This window comes from Carica papaya, chromosome 4 (assembly GCF_054855325.1).
Source record: "Carica papaya isolate Zhongbai chromosome 4, ASM5485532v1, whole genome shotgun sequence".
In the NCBI taxonomy this organism is placed as follows: Eukaryota; Viridiplantae; Streptophyta; class Magnoliopsida; order Brassicales; family Caricaceae; genus Carica; species Carica papaya.
In genome coordinates this window covers 31,047,913-31,065,086 of record NC_142312.1, presented here as the reverse complement: position 1 = coordinate 31,065,086, position 17,174 = coordinate 31,047,913, and the positions used below count along the sequence as shown (strand labels likewise).

The 17,174-nt window shown below is 30.5% G+C and overlaps 2 protein-coding genes across 2 annotated transcripts; both read left to right on the top strand.

The window, feature by feature from the left end:
- The first annotated feature begins 756 nt into the window (after window positions 1-756).
- LOC110808934 (uncharacterized protein At4g28440-like) lies at window positions 757-4,813 on the top strand. Its single transcript, XM_022034577.2, has 2 exons — window positions 757-1,247; window positions 4,356-4,813. Exons 1-2 carry the CDS (start codon window positions 992-994, stop codon window positions 4,544-4,546), a joined length of 447 nt encoding a protein of 148 aa, XP_021890269.1. The 5' UTR covers window positions 757-991; the 3' UTR covers window positions 4,547-4,813.
- A 10,568-nt stretch (window positions 4,814-15,381) lies between these two features.
- Window positions 15,382-16,632, top strand: HB52 (homeobox protein 52). Its single transcript, XM_022039050.2, has one exon. It carries the CDS (start codon window positions 15,679-15,681, stop codon window positions 16,291-16,293), a length of 615 nt encoding a protein of 204 aa, XP_021894742.1. The 5' UTR covers window positions 15,382-15,678; the 3' UTR covers window positions 16,294-16,632.
- Window positions 16,633-17,174: the final 542 nt, after the last annotated feature.

Genomic DNA, 17,174 nt, shown 5'->3' with positions numbered 1-17,174 from the left:
GTAATTTTAATAGTAGTAATATGATATTACTCGAAATCTATATAATATTTGAAAACCTTAAGTTTGTTTGGACATAAAGTATCATAAAGTTTACTTTCGAAATTTTTCTTTATTATTAAATAGTGTCTTCAAAATAAAGACGAGAGTAGTTTAGTGTTTATAAACGAAGAAAACTAAATCAAAACTCTTAGTAGGTCGATTTGGGTCATTCGAATTCCGCATGAATATTTTGAAGATAATATTTGATGGGTACGTTAAACTTTAACATATTCCTGTAGACTTACATATGTTCTTTTATCTATATTCTTGTAGACTTACGTATGTTCTTTCATCTATTCGGTTTGATATAATTCCAATATTAACTTTTCTTTCGCTTTTGTTGATTTTATATTAACCCATTAACAAATTGTTGATGATGTATAAACTATGTCAACATTTAATTGTTAAAGTGAAGCATTCAATATTTTATATATTTTGAGTCTCGCTGTAACGACTGTACTTTACCATACCAAGAGAACTCGTAAAGAACTTGATAAACAAAAGAGAGAACCGATCATAAATATAAAGGTAATGAATAATTTAAAATAATTATGATATATAATTAGATAATAAAGTATAGCTGCATGTATGAGAGATATCTCAATGGACAGGATCCTCAAAGGTCAAATTTTTATTATTAAAAGAATCAAAAGTATTAACTTTTTCTCGGGAACTACTATGTAATTTACAGAAGCACCCTGTTATTTTTAACCAGAGAAACTCAAAAGTCGAATTAGTAAAGTTTGTAGCGTAACGAATAATCAAAACTCAAACTTTTTTTATAAATCAATCCAGACCGAGGATTAGAAGGCAGAAAAGCAAGGGGGGGAAAAAGGAAGAAGAGAATAAGCTAAGTGGGTCATTACCATTTCCTTTCGTGCTGTGGTCGGGGATTATCGTTGCTAGGGTTTGGGTTTTGCGTGTTTCTCTGTCTTCAATCGATCACTATCAAATGGCGACAACAGCACCGCAGCAACAGCAGCAAGGCGACAATGCAAAGCCAGGATTGAGGAAGCCCGTTTTCATTACGGTAGACCAGCTCAAGCCGGGTACTAGCGGACATACTCTCACCGTGAAGGTGCTCGAGTCCAAGACCGTGCTGCAGAAGGGCCGATCGGTGTCGCAGCACCTTCGTCAGACCCGAATCGCCGAGTGCCTTGTCGGCGATGAGACCGGCACAATCGTCTTTACCGCTCGTAACGAACAAGGTTTTATACGTTATCATATATTTCGCATTTTATTTCCCGCACGTGCCTGCTTTTCTGACACAGTTTAATCATGCATGTTATTTGGCATGGATGGACTTACTATGTTTGGATTAATGGAAATGGAGGGAAAAGGCGCTTGTTTTCCATGTTCAAGTACTTACTCATTTCGGCTCTGTAATTCGAAGTGCATTGGTCGATAAATGTTTATTTATATTTGATATTAATCCAGTCGTTTCTATTTACGGGTGTATTCTATATGTTTTTGAGGAATAGGAGGGAAAGTGAGAAATGAAGAGGGTAATCTTTTGTTGGAGTTCATATTGAATTGTAGTTAGCAGTGTACTTGACTTGTTATCTGTTAGTCTCCACCGGGGAGTTGGGAGTGAGTAGGTGGGTAGGATGCGGGACTGTGAAAAATGTTTCCTTTTTTGTGCAAAAATTTACTATGATTAAGTACGTGACGAAAGAATTATCAAGTTCTTATATTGATTATTGTTTTCTAAGGTTATTATATTGCTTCAAGTTCCAAGAAAAACAGAGGAAAATTAGGAAACAGTTATTATTTACAATGTTAAGGTTGGATGCTGCACATCTTTGCATGAAGTGATTAAAAAATTGTCTTTTTATGGAGGGATGCAGGAGAGTTGTAAGGAAGGTAGCAGTGCTAAAAAATGCTCCTAGGTAGGGGTACTAAAATCAGTTCAAGAAAAAGCCATCACAAAGTTGAAAGCAACAAACTAAAGCATCAATATTGTTGGAAATCTTTATCTCTTTCCATTGTATTCTTTAATCATTGCCTTTTCCTGAGTCCATTTCTATCTCCAATTGTTGTCTTCCACCCTTGTTGTATTTCTTCCTGAGTCTGTCCTTCAACCTCAAGAACAGGAAAAGTGGTTAACTTGTAAACTTCTTCAATTTTTGCATCCACTGATGAAGTTTTCACCTTTGCTTTCCCATGCTCCCTTTTAAATTATAAAAGAAAGAAATAGGAATAGGTTTTCAGTGTGATTTAGCTGTCTAGAGATAATTCATAAGAACTTGCCTTGGATGGGTCAAGGTGTATCATTAATGCAATATTGAAGCCACTGTTGGTTTTGTGAAATCAAGTTGGAAGTATCACCTTTATTGTGGAGTGCCATTAGGAAAGATCTTTGCAGCATGAAATGAAGAGAGGAAATTGTTCTCTATGGAGTTTTACTTTTCTTTGGGAAGGAAAAAAAATGTAATATGAAGCACCAAGAAGTTGCAATCCGTATATAAAGATACATCTATAAGCTCTGTAGAGCTTTACTTATTGGTTGTGAAAAATTGAAACCTTGAATTGATGAACCGAGTTTACTTTATGTAGCATATGCTTTTTTTTTAAATGGCTGGCTCTCTGTTCTTGCCATAAAAGTTTGTTCTATGACTGGAATTTGGTTTTGTTGCAAATAATAAAAAGAAATTAAATAGAAGCCTTACTGACATTATCTGTTTCATTTCTTTTGTTTAGTTTTGTTATGAATAATAAATGAACTGAACTAGATCAAGTTGTTTCATAATCTCTGTTTCCTCTGTTATGCACATTGATTAGGATATCAAACTCCTGTTTGTAAATGACTTGTATTCTTTTGCTTATTTTTTGAAGAATTTAATGTATCTTATCGCCGTTGTCTTTTTGTTATATGCGAGTAGTGCATTGCTTGCTTGTTTCTGACCAGCAAAGTTGTTACCAGGAAGTTCCTTGTGGTGTTTTTTGTCACCCGTTTAATCGTTATGCATCATAGATGTTCATGATAATGAAAGAGCATAAAAATGTATAGGTGGATCTTTAAGTTTTGCACTTTTGTTAAGTGCTCCTTATCTCCAGAAAACTTGCTGCACTTGGTGTGTTCCTTATGCTTACCAGCTGGCTTTTTTAGCTGCCTGTGATGCCATCCGGACAGTAAGATTAAATAAGAAGCGTATGGCTGTTGAGAAGCGTCAATTCTTTTGCAGGTCAACCTTGTTAACAAAAGTAAATGCAAGTTTGTTAATAGTTGTCTTCACATAACTTTTTGTCTTGTCTATCAAAAAGAATTACCTCTATCACGAACTTGAATTTTATGTTTCTTTTCCTTTTTGGTTGCTACATCTAGTGCAATTGGTGTTATTTTAGTTACTGCAAATTTCAAAGAATGTAACAAATAATACTCTTCTGTTTATTCACTTTTTAGATTTGGTACTCTGGAAAGTTAGCTATAGCCAAAACTAAGGGCAGTATGTATTTCCCCTTATAATTATTTAGTGAACAGAAAGTTTTCACTAATCTTTTCCTTTTTTTTTCTCTTTTTGCTGTGATCTATCTAAAGATATCTTTTGGTATGCAGATGACAAGTTGGACATGTTCTTAATCTATTCTTTGTTTTAGTCATGATTCTTACAATGCTTTAAGCCAGTCTTAATCCAACTGCTTTCTCGTTTCATATACTGATCTTTTAACCTCTCTTTATCTCTCTCTTAAAGAACTTACACTTTTTTTTCTTTCAATGTTTTCCCTTTCCGTGATCTTTTCAATACCGTGTCAAGTTTGTACTGAATCATTTGAGTACCGACTATAATCTTAATCTACTTCATTTGTGTCTGCTATTTCCCTCTTTTTCTATTATGTTTCTCTTTTTTCTCTGCAAATAATAATTTGGGCTTTAGTCTCTTGTATGGAATAAGAATGAGATTGATGGTTTTCCTGATAGTTTCTTGTTACACTATCATCCAAGGAAAACAGCATATAGATGTAAACTTTCGTCTAACTTTTGTTTTAATCTTCTATAAGATCTTGTGCTTGAGTTCCAACGGTACTTTTTTTTTCTTGGATTAGACACTTAACTATTTGCTTATAGCCATTGTGCTGCAGAGTTTAGAATTGGGGTGAAATTATGATTTCTGTGTCGTTAGATGATACATACAGACATACTTGTTTACATATATTGCCATTTTCATTACTTGATTTCAATTTGCTCACCGACATGAAATGTTATCACAGCATTGTGGAAGCTCAATGTGGTTGTTGGAACCGCTAGCACACACAAAGTTCCAGGTTTTTCTGTTTCACCATAATGGCTGATACTGATTATGTTGCTGTCTGTTCAGTTGATTTAATGATGCCTAATACAACTGTGATACTCCGCAATGCGAAGATTGACATGTTTAAGGGATCAATGCGTCTAGCAGTTGACAAATGGGGCCGAGTCGAGGTAACAGAACCTGCAAAATTTGTAGTGAAGGAAGATAACAATCTCTCTCTGGTTGAATACGAGCTGGTGAATGTTGTGGAGGAGTGAAACCGAGGATCATATGTTTCGAGATTACAGGTATAGCTTCAAAGTACTTCAGACTGTGATGGTTTTGTTCTAATCTTTATGGTAATATGCTATTGCTGTAGTAATATCTTTATTTTGTGGATGGTGTATGTAGATGGGATGTTTCATATGTCTAATATGCTATCATTAGTTGGCTTTTTTAGGTTTGAGCAGGTACTTTTAGGACTTTGCTCGAATTGGAAATGTAAACAAAATGCTAAAGACATCCCCTTTTGGGCTTTCCTTTTCTTTTTTCGCCTTCATCTCTTCCTCGTTTCGCCCATGTTCGTACTTTCGCACAATTTAATTCGACCGACACAACTAATTAGAAAAATATATTATCTATTATAATTCTGTAATGCATGTTTGTCATTAGACCCTAAATCTTTGTAACCCTGGTTATTCTTAAAAAAAAAACTCAGTAAAATACACTATGAAAAGAAAACAGAAGCTTATTATTCATGCATGCATGGTAGCAGATCCTCTCACTCTGTCTCATATATTGCTAAGAATTGCAACAACAAAATCAGAATCTGTCCGCACCCTCCTTACTCCAATTTCCATTTCATGAGGAAGAGGCAATCTCGGATTTTTATAAAAGAAATCCAAGCACTCGTCGTATAGAATCTCGAGATTATCCGTAAACTTTTTCGCAAGATCATAAGCTCCTTTCTCCGCGCGATATCCAGCAAGCACGAAATCGTTACTCGCTGCTTTCATCTTCGTTGCACAATTCGAAACAAGTCCCCACAAAACGCTTGATCTCGATAAGGTATTTGCCAGATTGTTTGTGAACTCGTACGCCACATCTGCATCAGATTTTCCGCAACTTAATGACTGAAACGCCATGTCTCTACCGGTCTTTGCTGCTGGATTGCGGTGCAGACAGGCTGCACGGGTAGACGGGTTTTTGGCTTTTGCTGCATAGCTTTTGAATCAAGGTATCATGTGCAGTTACATTGAGGATAAATGTTTGGTAAGAGAAAGCAAAGAGGAAGAAAGCAACGAGAGTGAATCAGACTTGGGAGTTGTTCTCCATGTTCTTACTGTAAAAAACTGAAGAACAAAATTTCATTGTTGCATATTCATATATTTTCAGTTTCTAGAGTTGCCAGTTATTTTGGTTGGCGTTACCATCTTCTTATACACACACACATATATATATATATATAATTTTAATTATGTTATTAACTATTATATAATAACATAATTGGCTAAAACTGAATAAGTTATCAGTATTTAAAATTTAATTATATGATTATAAAGATTAAACTATAATAATATTAATTCTCATCAGAATTAACACTCTGGGCACCATAGTAAAAAGCTGCAGGGGTAAGCAAATTAGCAAAAGAATCATGGCAAATTGCCAGGCCATTAGGGTTCTTATTAGGGCTTCCTTTTCCTTTGCTTGCTTTGGCTTTATCCATTGTTGGTGTTCTTGCTTGGTTTCTTGGGTGAGTTTCATTTCTCTGCCATTAATTTCTCCATGCAAACAACACTATTCCTCGTGATCCTGTTCTTGATGAAATTCTATTAGAACCCAAATCTTCATGTTCGAGCTAGAACAAGTTCTTTAAAATTAGCATCTGTTTCATATCTGCTGACTTCCCTTTTTAATCCTATTCTTTTTGAGCGTCCGATTGCTCTCCCATGTTACTGTCCATTGCATATAATTGTGGGTATGTATGTGTGTATATATACACACATACATATATATATATATATATATATATATATATAGTAAGTAAATTTTGGATTAACATTGAAAGTTGGCATGCAGGTCTGTGCTGGATATGCTGTGCAGAAGTTGCAAATTTAGCAGTGACTCTTATGAAGCTTCCTGTAAATGTAATTAGATGGTTCATTGATCTCATTCCTTGTTGATCTCTTGTTCATAACACCATAATTTTGTGAATTAATTAATTATTCTACTTTTGCTTTTTTTTTATTACAACAATCATAAATATATTTACGTTGTTTATGTGATTGTATAATATTTAAGATTCTAAAATTCGTAAAAACGAAACGATTAAGTAAATTTATCGTTATACTTTTTCACATTTCGATAAAAAAAAAATGATTACGGTTTTTTTTCGAGTCAGAAGTAAAATTAGTTGTAAGATCAAACGTAAAAAACGATTTCACTGATATTATAAGTTTAAATTATTTAAATACTTCAACAAGTTATATTTATCGTTTTTTTTTTAGATTTACTATAGTTTTATTTCGAAATCTATATTTCGTTATAAATCAGAAGAAACACGAATCCTAACCCTAAAATTAGCAAAATAGGGTTATTGTACGAACTGGGGTGACACGCGATTTGTAAAAAGATGTTCAATTTTGGAAGCACGATGTTTCGCTAAGAAGTGGAATGTTTTGTCTTCGAAAGTTTGAATGTTTTCTCCAACTCGTGATTAGACTCAAAATTTGGAGTTGATCATAAAAGGACCAAACAAACAAGCCCCACAAACACCAACATCATCTTTCTTTCGCTACGTCAAAGTTGTTCGTTTTAAAGCTTGTACATATATAAAAGGTTAAAAATTACGGACTTCATTAACTACTATTGTAAATTGATGTAATGATACGATATATATATATATATATCTTTTAAATAACTTATTAAACAATAAATTATTCGTTCTTATCTAAATTGTGTATTAGTTAGAAGTTACGTTGTAATTTGTATATATGTTAATAATTAATAGAATTTATATATTTTTATGAAAAAGTATATAAATAAAATATTATATGATCGTTAAATAACTTTAATTGTGATTAGTGTAACGGGTTAAAAATTTATCCGACTTTTTTTTTAATAAAAAAGGTATTAATTCATTAACTACTATTGCAAATTAATGTGATAATATAATACGTATCTTCTATATAATTTATTAAATAATATATTATTCATTTTTATTTAAATTGTTGGTATTTTTCTTTTTTTTTTTGTAAGAAATTATAATTCGAATCGAACTGTATATTATAATTCTCGATAAAAAGAATACGACGTGTACATTTTTTTATTAATGTACTACCCATAAGTCGGTGAAGTTGTAATAATTAAATTAGGTTAAATTTTATCGAAAATATTAAATTTTTAAGTAAATAAAATATTATATGATCGTTAAATAATTTTAGTTGTAATAAGTATAACGGGTCAAAAATTTAATTCAAAATAGTAGTAAAATAGAACGACTTTAGATGCCATGCATTGGTAAGAAATCCAGCATATATGTATCTATGTGTGTGTGTGTGTGTATATATATATATAGTGGTATTTTGTTTAAGGTATATATTTTAGTCTTGGGAGATATACATAGAAAGATTCGTTGTACGTATTCCATATTTTGTAGGGCAAGGTTGTAGAAGCTTCAATTTTATGGGGACATAGTGACAACTCAAAGCTACCAATCTATATATATACATATATATATATATATATATACACACACTAAATTGCAATATGTATTACAATTTTATTTTTTTTAAAAAATATCTTTTATTACATAATAATACAAAAAGATATTAAACCGGATTATTTACATTCCCGATTTGATTTGGCTCACTTAATGTATATTAATCTAGATTATTTATATTTCCGGTTCGATTTGACTCACTTAATGTATATTAAACCAGATTATTTATATTTTCGGCTCGATTTAGCCTACTTAATATATGTTAAATCAGATTATTTATATTTCCGGTTCGATTTGGCCAATTTAATATATATTAAACTGAATTATTTATATTTTTAATTCGATTTAGCCCACTTAATGTATATTAAATTGGATTATTTATAGAATTATATAAAACAAAAATACAAACATATGAACATGGTATTTTGGATTAGATTTCTATAATGTTTTTGTTGAATATTTTTATTCAATGATAGATTGAGAATGTAGAGATGTGGGATTGCTTAGATTTGAAGTATTTAATTTCAACGACCATCATATTGTTTTTTGCTCAAATATACATATATATATATATACATACATACATACGAATGTAACACTATTATATTACATATGCAACAGAATTATACATTAATACACATATCTTATAACCTGTATGAGATTGAATCAGCCGTGTTCGATTCGATTAATCTGACGATCAACTTGATGAGTTATATAGCGTATATAATAATATCATATTATATTTTTAACAATAATTTATAAGTATTGATTTTAAATGGGTGCTCAAATTTACCCTTTCCAACTACAATCAAAGTTGTGATATTTAATACGTAAATAATTAATTGAAATATACAGTATAGTTCGTTTCTCTCTCTTGTGCAAGTAGGTAATCTCATTTATGAGAGAGAGAGATATATATATATATATATGTATATATGTATATATACATATATATGTTTCTATTAATTGGGTTTTGTTTGTTAAACATCCGATTGTCATTTCAAAAAATTTGTCAAGTGGAGAGCCGTGTCGTGTTGACTCCATGCATGGTTCATGCATTTACATCATATAGCCACCCAAAACTATTATATATATATATATATAAACAATATATATATATATATAATGGCAGCTAATGTTTCTAATTTCATTTTCACCAAATTATTTCAGATTTTGATTATGTAATGCAAATTTGAAATAAACCGTGCACTTTTGATGTCTGCATATTTTACTTTTATTAATTTTTACCGTATAAAATTATAAAAAATGATAAAACTAAAGAAGAAATTGTATATATATATATACACACACACACACACACACACATATATATATATATATATATATATATATATATATATATATATATATATATATATAGGGGAAATGATTTGAGGGAGGGCCAGGAGCAAACATCATAATCTTTGCAGGTGCATGAACAGAGACTTCAACCACCAAATCAGACGTAACGTCAGAGTGGGGGAAGTGTGTCACCCTCCAAAACGACATGGCGCAATGGATTTAACGCACGCAATAGAGACCCTCAATCCAAAAAGCCTTCGCCATACTAGCCTATACATACACACACACATATATTGGTGTCAAGCTTTATTTATTATTTTGGCATATATATTACACAACCCATGCTTGATTAATTAAGTGCAAACCCAAATTCCGATTATGTGCATGAGCTTAGTTTTTCACTTGGATTAGCTTTGTATATAATGTTGTATGACCTTACATATCTATATCTATATCTATATATATCTATATATATATCAAAAAATTGAAGAAATTAGAAAATACCCACAAAACCCAATATAAATAGATAAATATAACGTATATATATATATATATATCCAAGAATATTGCAGGAACAGAAAACATCACTTGCATGCATGTATATTATACAAAAATCGTAAAGAGTAATATTTCTCATGTCAACTTTTAATTATTTATTAGGTATAAGTCGACGTGCATGGACATTATAATATAATTAAAATGTAAAATATATAATATAATAATGTATACGTAGATAAGACTTGTTTTTGCTTCTGGGTCCTTCTTCACCCTCTATTAATTACAATCTGACTGAGATTGTAAGTATAAATAAACAAATAAATGAGTCAATTTCAACAGCTGAAAAAGTCAAATATTGATGAGCCGCCATTGATAAGAAAGAGCAATTCCTTGCATGATAGAGATGGAGGGAGCGAGGGAGGAAGAAGAAGGAGAAGAAGAAGCCTTGAGGTTTCGGGATTTAGGAAATTAAGATTCTTTTTATTTCTGAACTGGTCTGAATCAATTTATATTTAATTTTTTTAAAATATCATATTAAATATCACGTAACGTCTGATACGATATTGAACTAATATTTATATCAATAAATAAGTGTTACGTGTTAAAAAAATTTAATATATGACACGTAAATCAATGGTATTAATTTCTATAAACGAAAAATTAATGTAGGAACTAATTTGAACAAAAATAAATGGTATATGAACTAGATTATTTTTTAATTATATGTAATAATGTAGCGTAACAAGTATAAGAGTTGGATGATGAAAATAAAAAAATATAATATAAAGGGTATTTATGTAAAATCAAAAATTAAATTCAAATTAATTTTGTTACAATTATGATAATTCAATTAAATTTGGTCAAATTCAGAATTCCGTATACAAAATTATTAGGGTTTTAATAAAAATAACTGTATAAAGTGTTGTTATTTTAAAAATTAAAAATGTAAAATTATTAAAAATAAGATAAAATAAAAATTGTATGTTTTATTAAAATAGTTGTGGATATTAAAATATTATAATATATACAAATTTAATTTAAAATATTTATGTATACAATAATACTAATGAATATATATATAAGTATATATATATATAACAAAAGTAAAATGGGGTTGACAATTAGCTTCTTGTTGAAAGAAATCTATAGACCTAACTTTTTGATATCCAAATTCTTATATTATATATATATATATATATATATTCACTTTTTCAATGAATAAACCTCTTATACCTTTATTCCAATATTACATCTTTATGTTCATATTTATTTTCTATTAATATGTTTAATTTCATTTCTAATCATACTCTTTTTCTTAAATAAAAATGTATTTTCTTGTTAGTATTAATTAAGTATCATATGATAAAATTAAAGACGATGATTTTTAATTAAAATTTATTGGGACACCAAAAACAAAATATTCGTTCTTTAAATTTTTCGTATTCAAAAATTTTATTTAATATTGAACGTATATGGTTAATAATAAGAAATTCATATTGTAATTTTTCTTTTGTAATTTTATGTAGGTTTATATAACTTCTTAAATTTGTTATATATATATATATTAATAAACATGCTTTCTCAAAAAAGATCATGTATAAAATAGATAAAAAAATATTTTTTTAAGTGGAATGATGGTAAAAGATTAATATATGAATAGAGAGAAATTTCAAGGTAATACAAAAACAAAACTATATATATATATATATATATATATATCATAACATATGGGTTATGAATATTCTAGAAACTATATGATAAGACTAATAATTCAATATTCTTAATTTTCTTTATAAACCAATAGAATGATGCATTAAAATATATACATATATGTGGAATGATGGTAAAAGATTAATATATGAATATAGAGAAATTTGAAGATAATACAAAAAACAAAACTATATATATATATATATCATAACATATGGGTTATGAATATTCTAGAAACTATATGATAAGACTAATAATTCAATATTCTTAATTTTCTTTACAAACCAATAGAATGCTTCATTAAAATACATACATATATGTGTGTGTATATATATGTACATGGCTCAAATTGAACTCATATACTTTCTATTTTTCTGTGAAGACTAATTCTATGGAGACCCAAAGAGAGAGGGAGAGAGAGTCCAAACTCAGCCGTCACAAGGGAAAGTACTTATGTATTAATTATTATATTTACTTGGAATCTTCCATATTTATTAGCTCTATTAATTACTATTTTTTCTAATTAAAATTTAATTAATCACTTGTGGTCAAAACCTAGAAAAGGGTATCTCAAAGATAAGAGATTTATAGTTTTGAGAATTATATATATTTGAGGTTACTATTATTATATATGAGCCATTAGTATATAAGGAAATATGTATAATTTCAAAAGAAACATTGGTCTATAAATTTTTTTCCAATCAACTATATAAAACTAAATATTCTTTCAATTTTCTTATAATTAAAAGAAAAATACTCGGATAGAACTTTAGAGGGTCAAAACTGAAGTGTTGTAATATTCAGTATTCTTTTCGGTGTAGTTTTCGATTTTAATTTTTGTATTTTGAAAGTATTTTTACAACAAAACGGGGAGAAATAAAAAAATATTTTTGACAAGACTAAAAACAAAATATGTTTTTCTTACATGATCGACTCTTTTTTAGTGTTCTCAGCGTCTGTCATGGTGTCCTATATAATTATATGTACGTGGGAAGTCTTTGAATTGAAATATAGTTTAGACTTTTAATGGAAACAAAAAACTTTCATATACCAGTTCAGTAATCTTTAACTCGAACAAAAACTAATTATAAGTTTAACTAACTAACTCTCTAATTTGCTATAACACTTCACTTTGTCTTCTAAAGTAAGAAAACTCAGTAATAAGACTTAATTTAAATTACTATTAGCCTATTAATCGACAATCCTATAACGCTCATTACTCTATGAAAAACGCTCAACAAAAAGTAAAAGGTTTAATATAAACAAAAACTTAACCTAACTCTCTCTCTTTAAAGAAATATCTTACTCAAGAAAATTCATTCATCTCCTAGTTATTGAAGAAACACACTCATTCTCTCTTGAAAGAATCTTAGATGCCAAATCTTTTAGTAGGATCATGAAAAACAACATATGTATTGATAAGTTTTAACTCACAAATTAATCACTAATCTTATTCAATGTTCATCTTCTAAGTCAATGAATAATAATTGTTATTACGTGATGAATACCTTTAAGCTCTTCAAATCGTTCTTACTGAATTTTAACACCTATGATATAACTAATTATTTATCAAGTACATAGTAACTCAAAAAGTCACTATCGACACAGTTTTATCTTCCACATTGTCCGCTCTTTTATGCGGCATCATTCTCTCTTCCATGCCATCCCTCGCCTATTAATATTGTAATAATGCCCCATTAGGTTCTTTGCCTTGAACTACGATATGTCGATGAGTTTTTGAAAGAGAAAGAAAAAGAAAAATGGGCGTCATGTAAATAAAGTAAAGACGTCAGAAATAACTATAGATAAGAAATAATCTAGTATTAGGTTCAGACCTTCTTCAAGTTTAATTTTTTATTTACTTTAAAAGGTTTAGTTCAGTCTAGTTCCAAACTGATAATATCACTTCTATTTAGCATAAATCTTCAACGAATCATATAATATCTGCTAAAAAAAAACATAAAAGACACAATTTAAAAGAAGTTTGAGTAACAAAAAATTAGTTCTTAACTTTTTTTTTTTTCATTCAGTTTGAAGATGCACTTATAGGGACTTGATCATATAAAAGACAATAAGGAGCTTTGATATTGATAGATTTAGAGATGATAGTAAATAATAAGATTTTTAAATTTAAAAAATGATACTAGATAATGATTAGATATTTGTGATGACCACTTATATAATTGTTATACCAAGTTCTTGGATTAACATATGTATTCTAAGGTTTAAACTTCTCATCCATTCTGGTGCAAAACCATAACGAGCTCCTCAACATGGTTGACTTTAAAGCACATACATTTATTTCAAACATAAAGGTCAGGTTTGGGGTTCACGATGAAGGCTTAGCCATCTAGGGGTAAGGTAAGGGGTATTTAGGCAACTGTCTGGTATTAAAATCTCTTCAATTATTGATCATTAAGAAGACTTCCTAGTGGGTTTGTACCAAGTGGGATGAAAGTTTTAAATTTTAACGTATATGATATTAATTTTAGGGATGCAATTTTTTATTCGAACTCACTAAATTTGACTGGCTCGAACTGGATATGAAACGATTTTTCTCTTCAAAAAGTAAGTTCGGGGTCGGGTTGGTATGAAAATATTATTGGAATAGGGTGAGTTCATGTTTGTCACGTCAAAATTCACTTGAAACTATTTCAGTGTATATATATAATATTTTATTACTATAAATATAAATATATTTAGCAATATAAATAAAAATACAAATCATTAGTCAAGTATGGATTAGATTACTGTAAATCCAACATGATTTGAAAAGTTTTTTTTTTTAATACAAAAATACTTAAACCATCTTGGGCTTTGGGCATAATTTCACGCCAATATTTTATAGAGAAAGGCTATGTTTAAGTACGGTGAAATTCTCCTGAATACGCTACATTATCATCCTCAGTTAATTTGAAAACTTGACTTAAAAATCTTATCAAATAAAACATAATTAGTTATGATACACATACAATTAAAGTTTAATAACTAATACTAATTAAAAGAAACATACTAATTGTAGTAATCTCGTATTGTTACTTTAGGTTTTAAGTTATCTGATAGCTAATTCTCGTTTCTAACCTTAATCGTAAGACCCTTTTTTTTTTTTTAACTTTCTCCAACTAGTGAAGATCTAGAAATATTTGAGAAGAAAAACCAATATCCTACGAAATAAATTTCGAAGATGAAAACATGAATATGTGTGGAAAAAGTTAGGAGTAAGAAGCTATGCTCCCATTAATACTACTCGATTAGTATTACTTATTACCATGTTCACTACATATGATACTAATTATATTTAGAGATGTAAGTTGTTCAAAGCAAATTGAAAACTTAGAAGAAAGCAAATTAAACAAGAGCATCTTCCTCTTACATCTTGATGCAATGTCCATTACCGTGTGTACATATTTGATAAGTAACTTATACCTCTATATATGAGCTAATACATTGAATGGTAAAGAACTAATCATTCTTTAACTCTCTTAAATCGGCAATTACAAACTTATTTTCTCTAAATATCATTATTTACTCGAGCGTCGAAAGGTTTATCTTAGGGTTTAAGGCATCATGACCACTTATTATTCATTGACCGAAGAAGCTTCCAAGTTTTAACCATCCCTTAGCTTCTTCAACACACTCATCTGTTCCAATTTCGACTTACAATATATTGATTTATGTACAAGTAACTTCAACACTGTTCAAGTTACTGTGGTATGATCCATTGAAAGTTGCCACAAATAAGACAGAGCTAATGATTTCAGTTATTTGGTGACTCTCCAAGTTTGAAGTCCAACATGGAAAACCATCAAGTTTTCAACTCTGTTACATAATAAAACCAGATAATTATGTAATTAAACTTTGATGATCAGTAGGACCGAGTCCCACGTGAAGACCAGAAAACCCTTATGCCCCTGGGAAGATACCAATTAATGTCAAGAAGACTATAACTCTTTTCTCTATATTTCCTTTTCTTTGTCTGCCCTTTCTTTTTTGTAGGCCCTTATTTTCTTCTATATAAAACCAATATCTTCTCCTCAATTCTCTCTCACATCCTCATCATCTCTTTTCCAAACTCAACCTTCATTCTTTACATACATATATACATAGATACAAACACACAGACACACACATATATATAGTAAGAGTGTTTTGTAGTCCAGGAGCAGAGGAAGCTTATTAATGGAGTATTTCCATGGAACCCAACAAAACCCAAAACAGTTTGGTAAATTGCATAACAAGAAGAGGTTGACACACGAGCAGGTGAGGTTGCTGGAGAGGAGTTTTTGCGGCAACAAGAAGCTTGAACCAGAGATGAAGGTGCAGCTGGCGAGTCAGCTGGGTTTGCCGCCGAGACGAGTAGCGATTTGGTACCAAAACAAGCGAGCCAGGTGGAAGACACAGAGCCTTGAGGTGGACTACAACACGCTCCAGGTGAAGCTGGAGAACGCCTTGGCCGAGAAGAGACAGCTGGAGAGAGATGTGAGGCTGCTGCAGGTGGAGCTCGGCAAAGCTCAGGAGATGTTGTTTGAATTCAGCCACCATAGACAGCAGCAGCAGCAGCACCAACTTATGCAATCCCATCATCATCATCACCATGTTTATTCTAATCCTGATCATCACAATAATAATGGTTACACGGTGATGGTAAACAATTGTTCCACGAGTAATTCTTGTGAAGATCAGGGATTCAGCTCTAGCTTCCACCACGATCAGGATGTGGTGAGCGATGAGGACTTGCGGCTTGACGAGCTCTATGCTTGTTTGATTGGTGCAAATGGGTCGTCGTCAACATGAGCTTAATTTAGTTGATTAGGACTCAACTCTCTCTCTCTCCCTCTCCCTCTCTCTCTCTCACAGACATTAATATGTATACGTATACATATACATTAATTAGATCATTAATGTTCGAAGATTCAAGTCCTGTGAATTGGGTTTTTCATTTTTTCTCTTGTCCTTTTCGTTCCTCGGTCATCCTTTTGTTTTTAGCGTCTCTTAGTTTCTTGGAGTAGAAACCGGTCTGTAGAAGAAGATCATCAAAGAAAAGGAATGAATTTTCTAATCCGATATGTACTAGTGCTGTTTACAGTTAAGAAAGATAATCAGTGAATTAATTCATATAGATATAGTTTTTCTTTTCCTCCGAAAGCTTATATACATACATATATATATATATATAAAGTTGAAAATGATATATATTTTCTACCTTCAGTATGTGGATTCGATTCTTACTGGGTGGAAGTTCTGTATTAAAATTATGAATACAATCTCTCTTCGCGTGGAATATGACTAAAAATGTAATTTCAGAATGTAAAAGATATACTTATATCTAAAAGATCTATAATATATATATATATAATATTACATATATAGAAATGGATGATGCATGAGAAGCAAGGTTTCTGGTTGCTGATGTGAAGGGATACTGATGAGTTGATGGTCAACTTTGTAAAATTGCAGACAGACAGATGTGGGTCCAAATCTTTTTGACCAGCTACAGCTTTCTGCTTCCTCAGGGCAAATCATTTTGAGATAATTTATTTTAATATATTTTAATATTCTATATGTATATATATATATATATTTGTGTAAGGCTTACACTATCCGGCTCTAATGGGCCTATAGTTTAGTGGGCCGGGTCAGTTTAAGCCCACTTCGGCCCATGTACAGCTTTCCGG

What these genes read in the sequence shown, in the direction of transcription:
- HB52 (XM_022039050.2), top strand. Translation starts at nt 15,679, where the DNA reads ATGGAGTATTTCCATGGAACCCAACAAAACCCAAAACAGTTTGGTAAA.
- LOC110808934 (XM_022034577.2), top strand. Translation starts at nt 992, where the DNA reads ATGGCGACAACAGCACCGCAGCAACAGCAGCAAGGCGACAATGCAAAG. An exon ending in TACCGCTCGTAACGAACAAG is followed by an intron (nt 1,248 to 4,355) that starts GTTTTATACGTT and finishes CTGTCTGTTCAG; the next exon opens with TTGATTTAATGATGCCTAAT.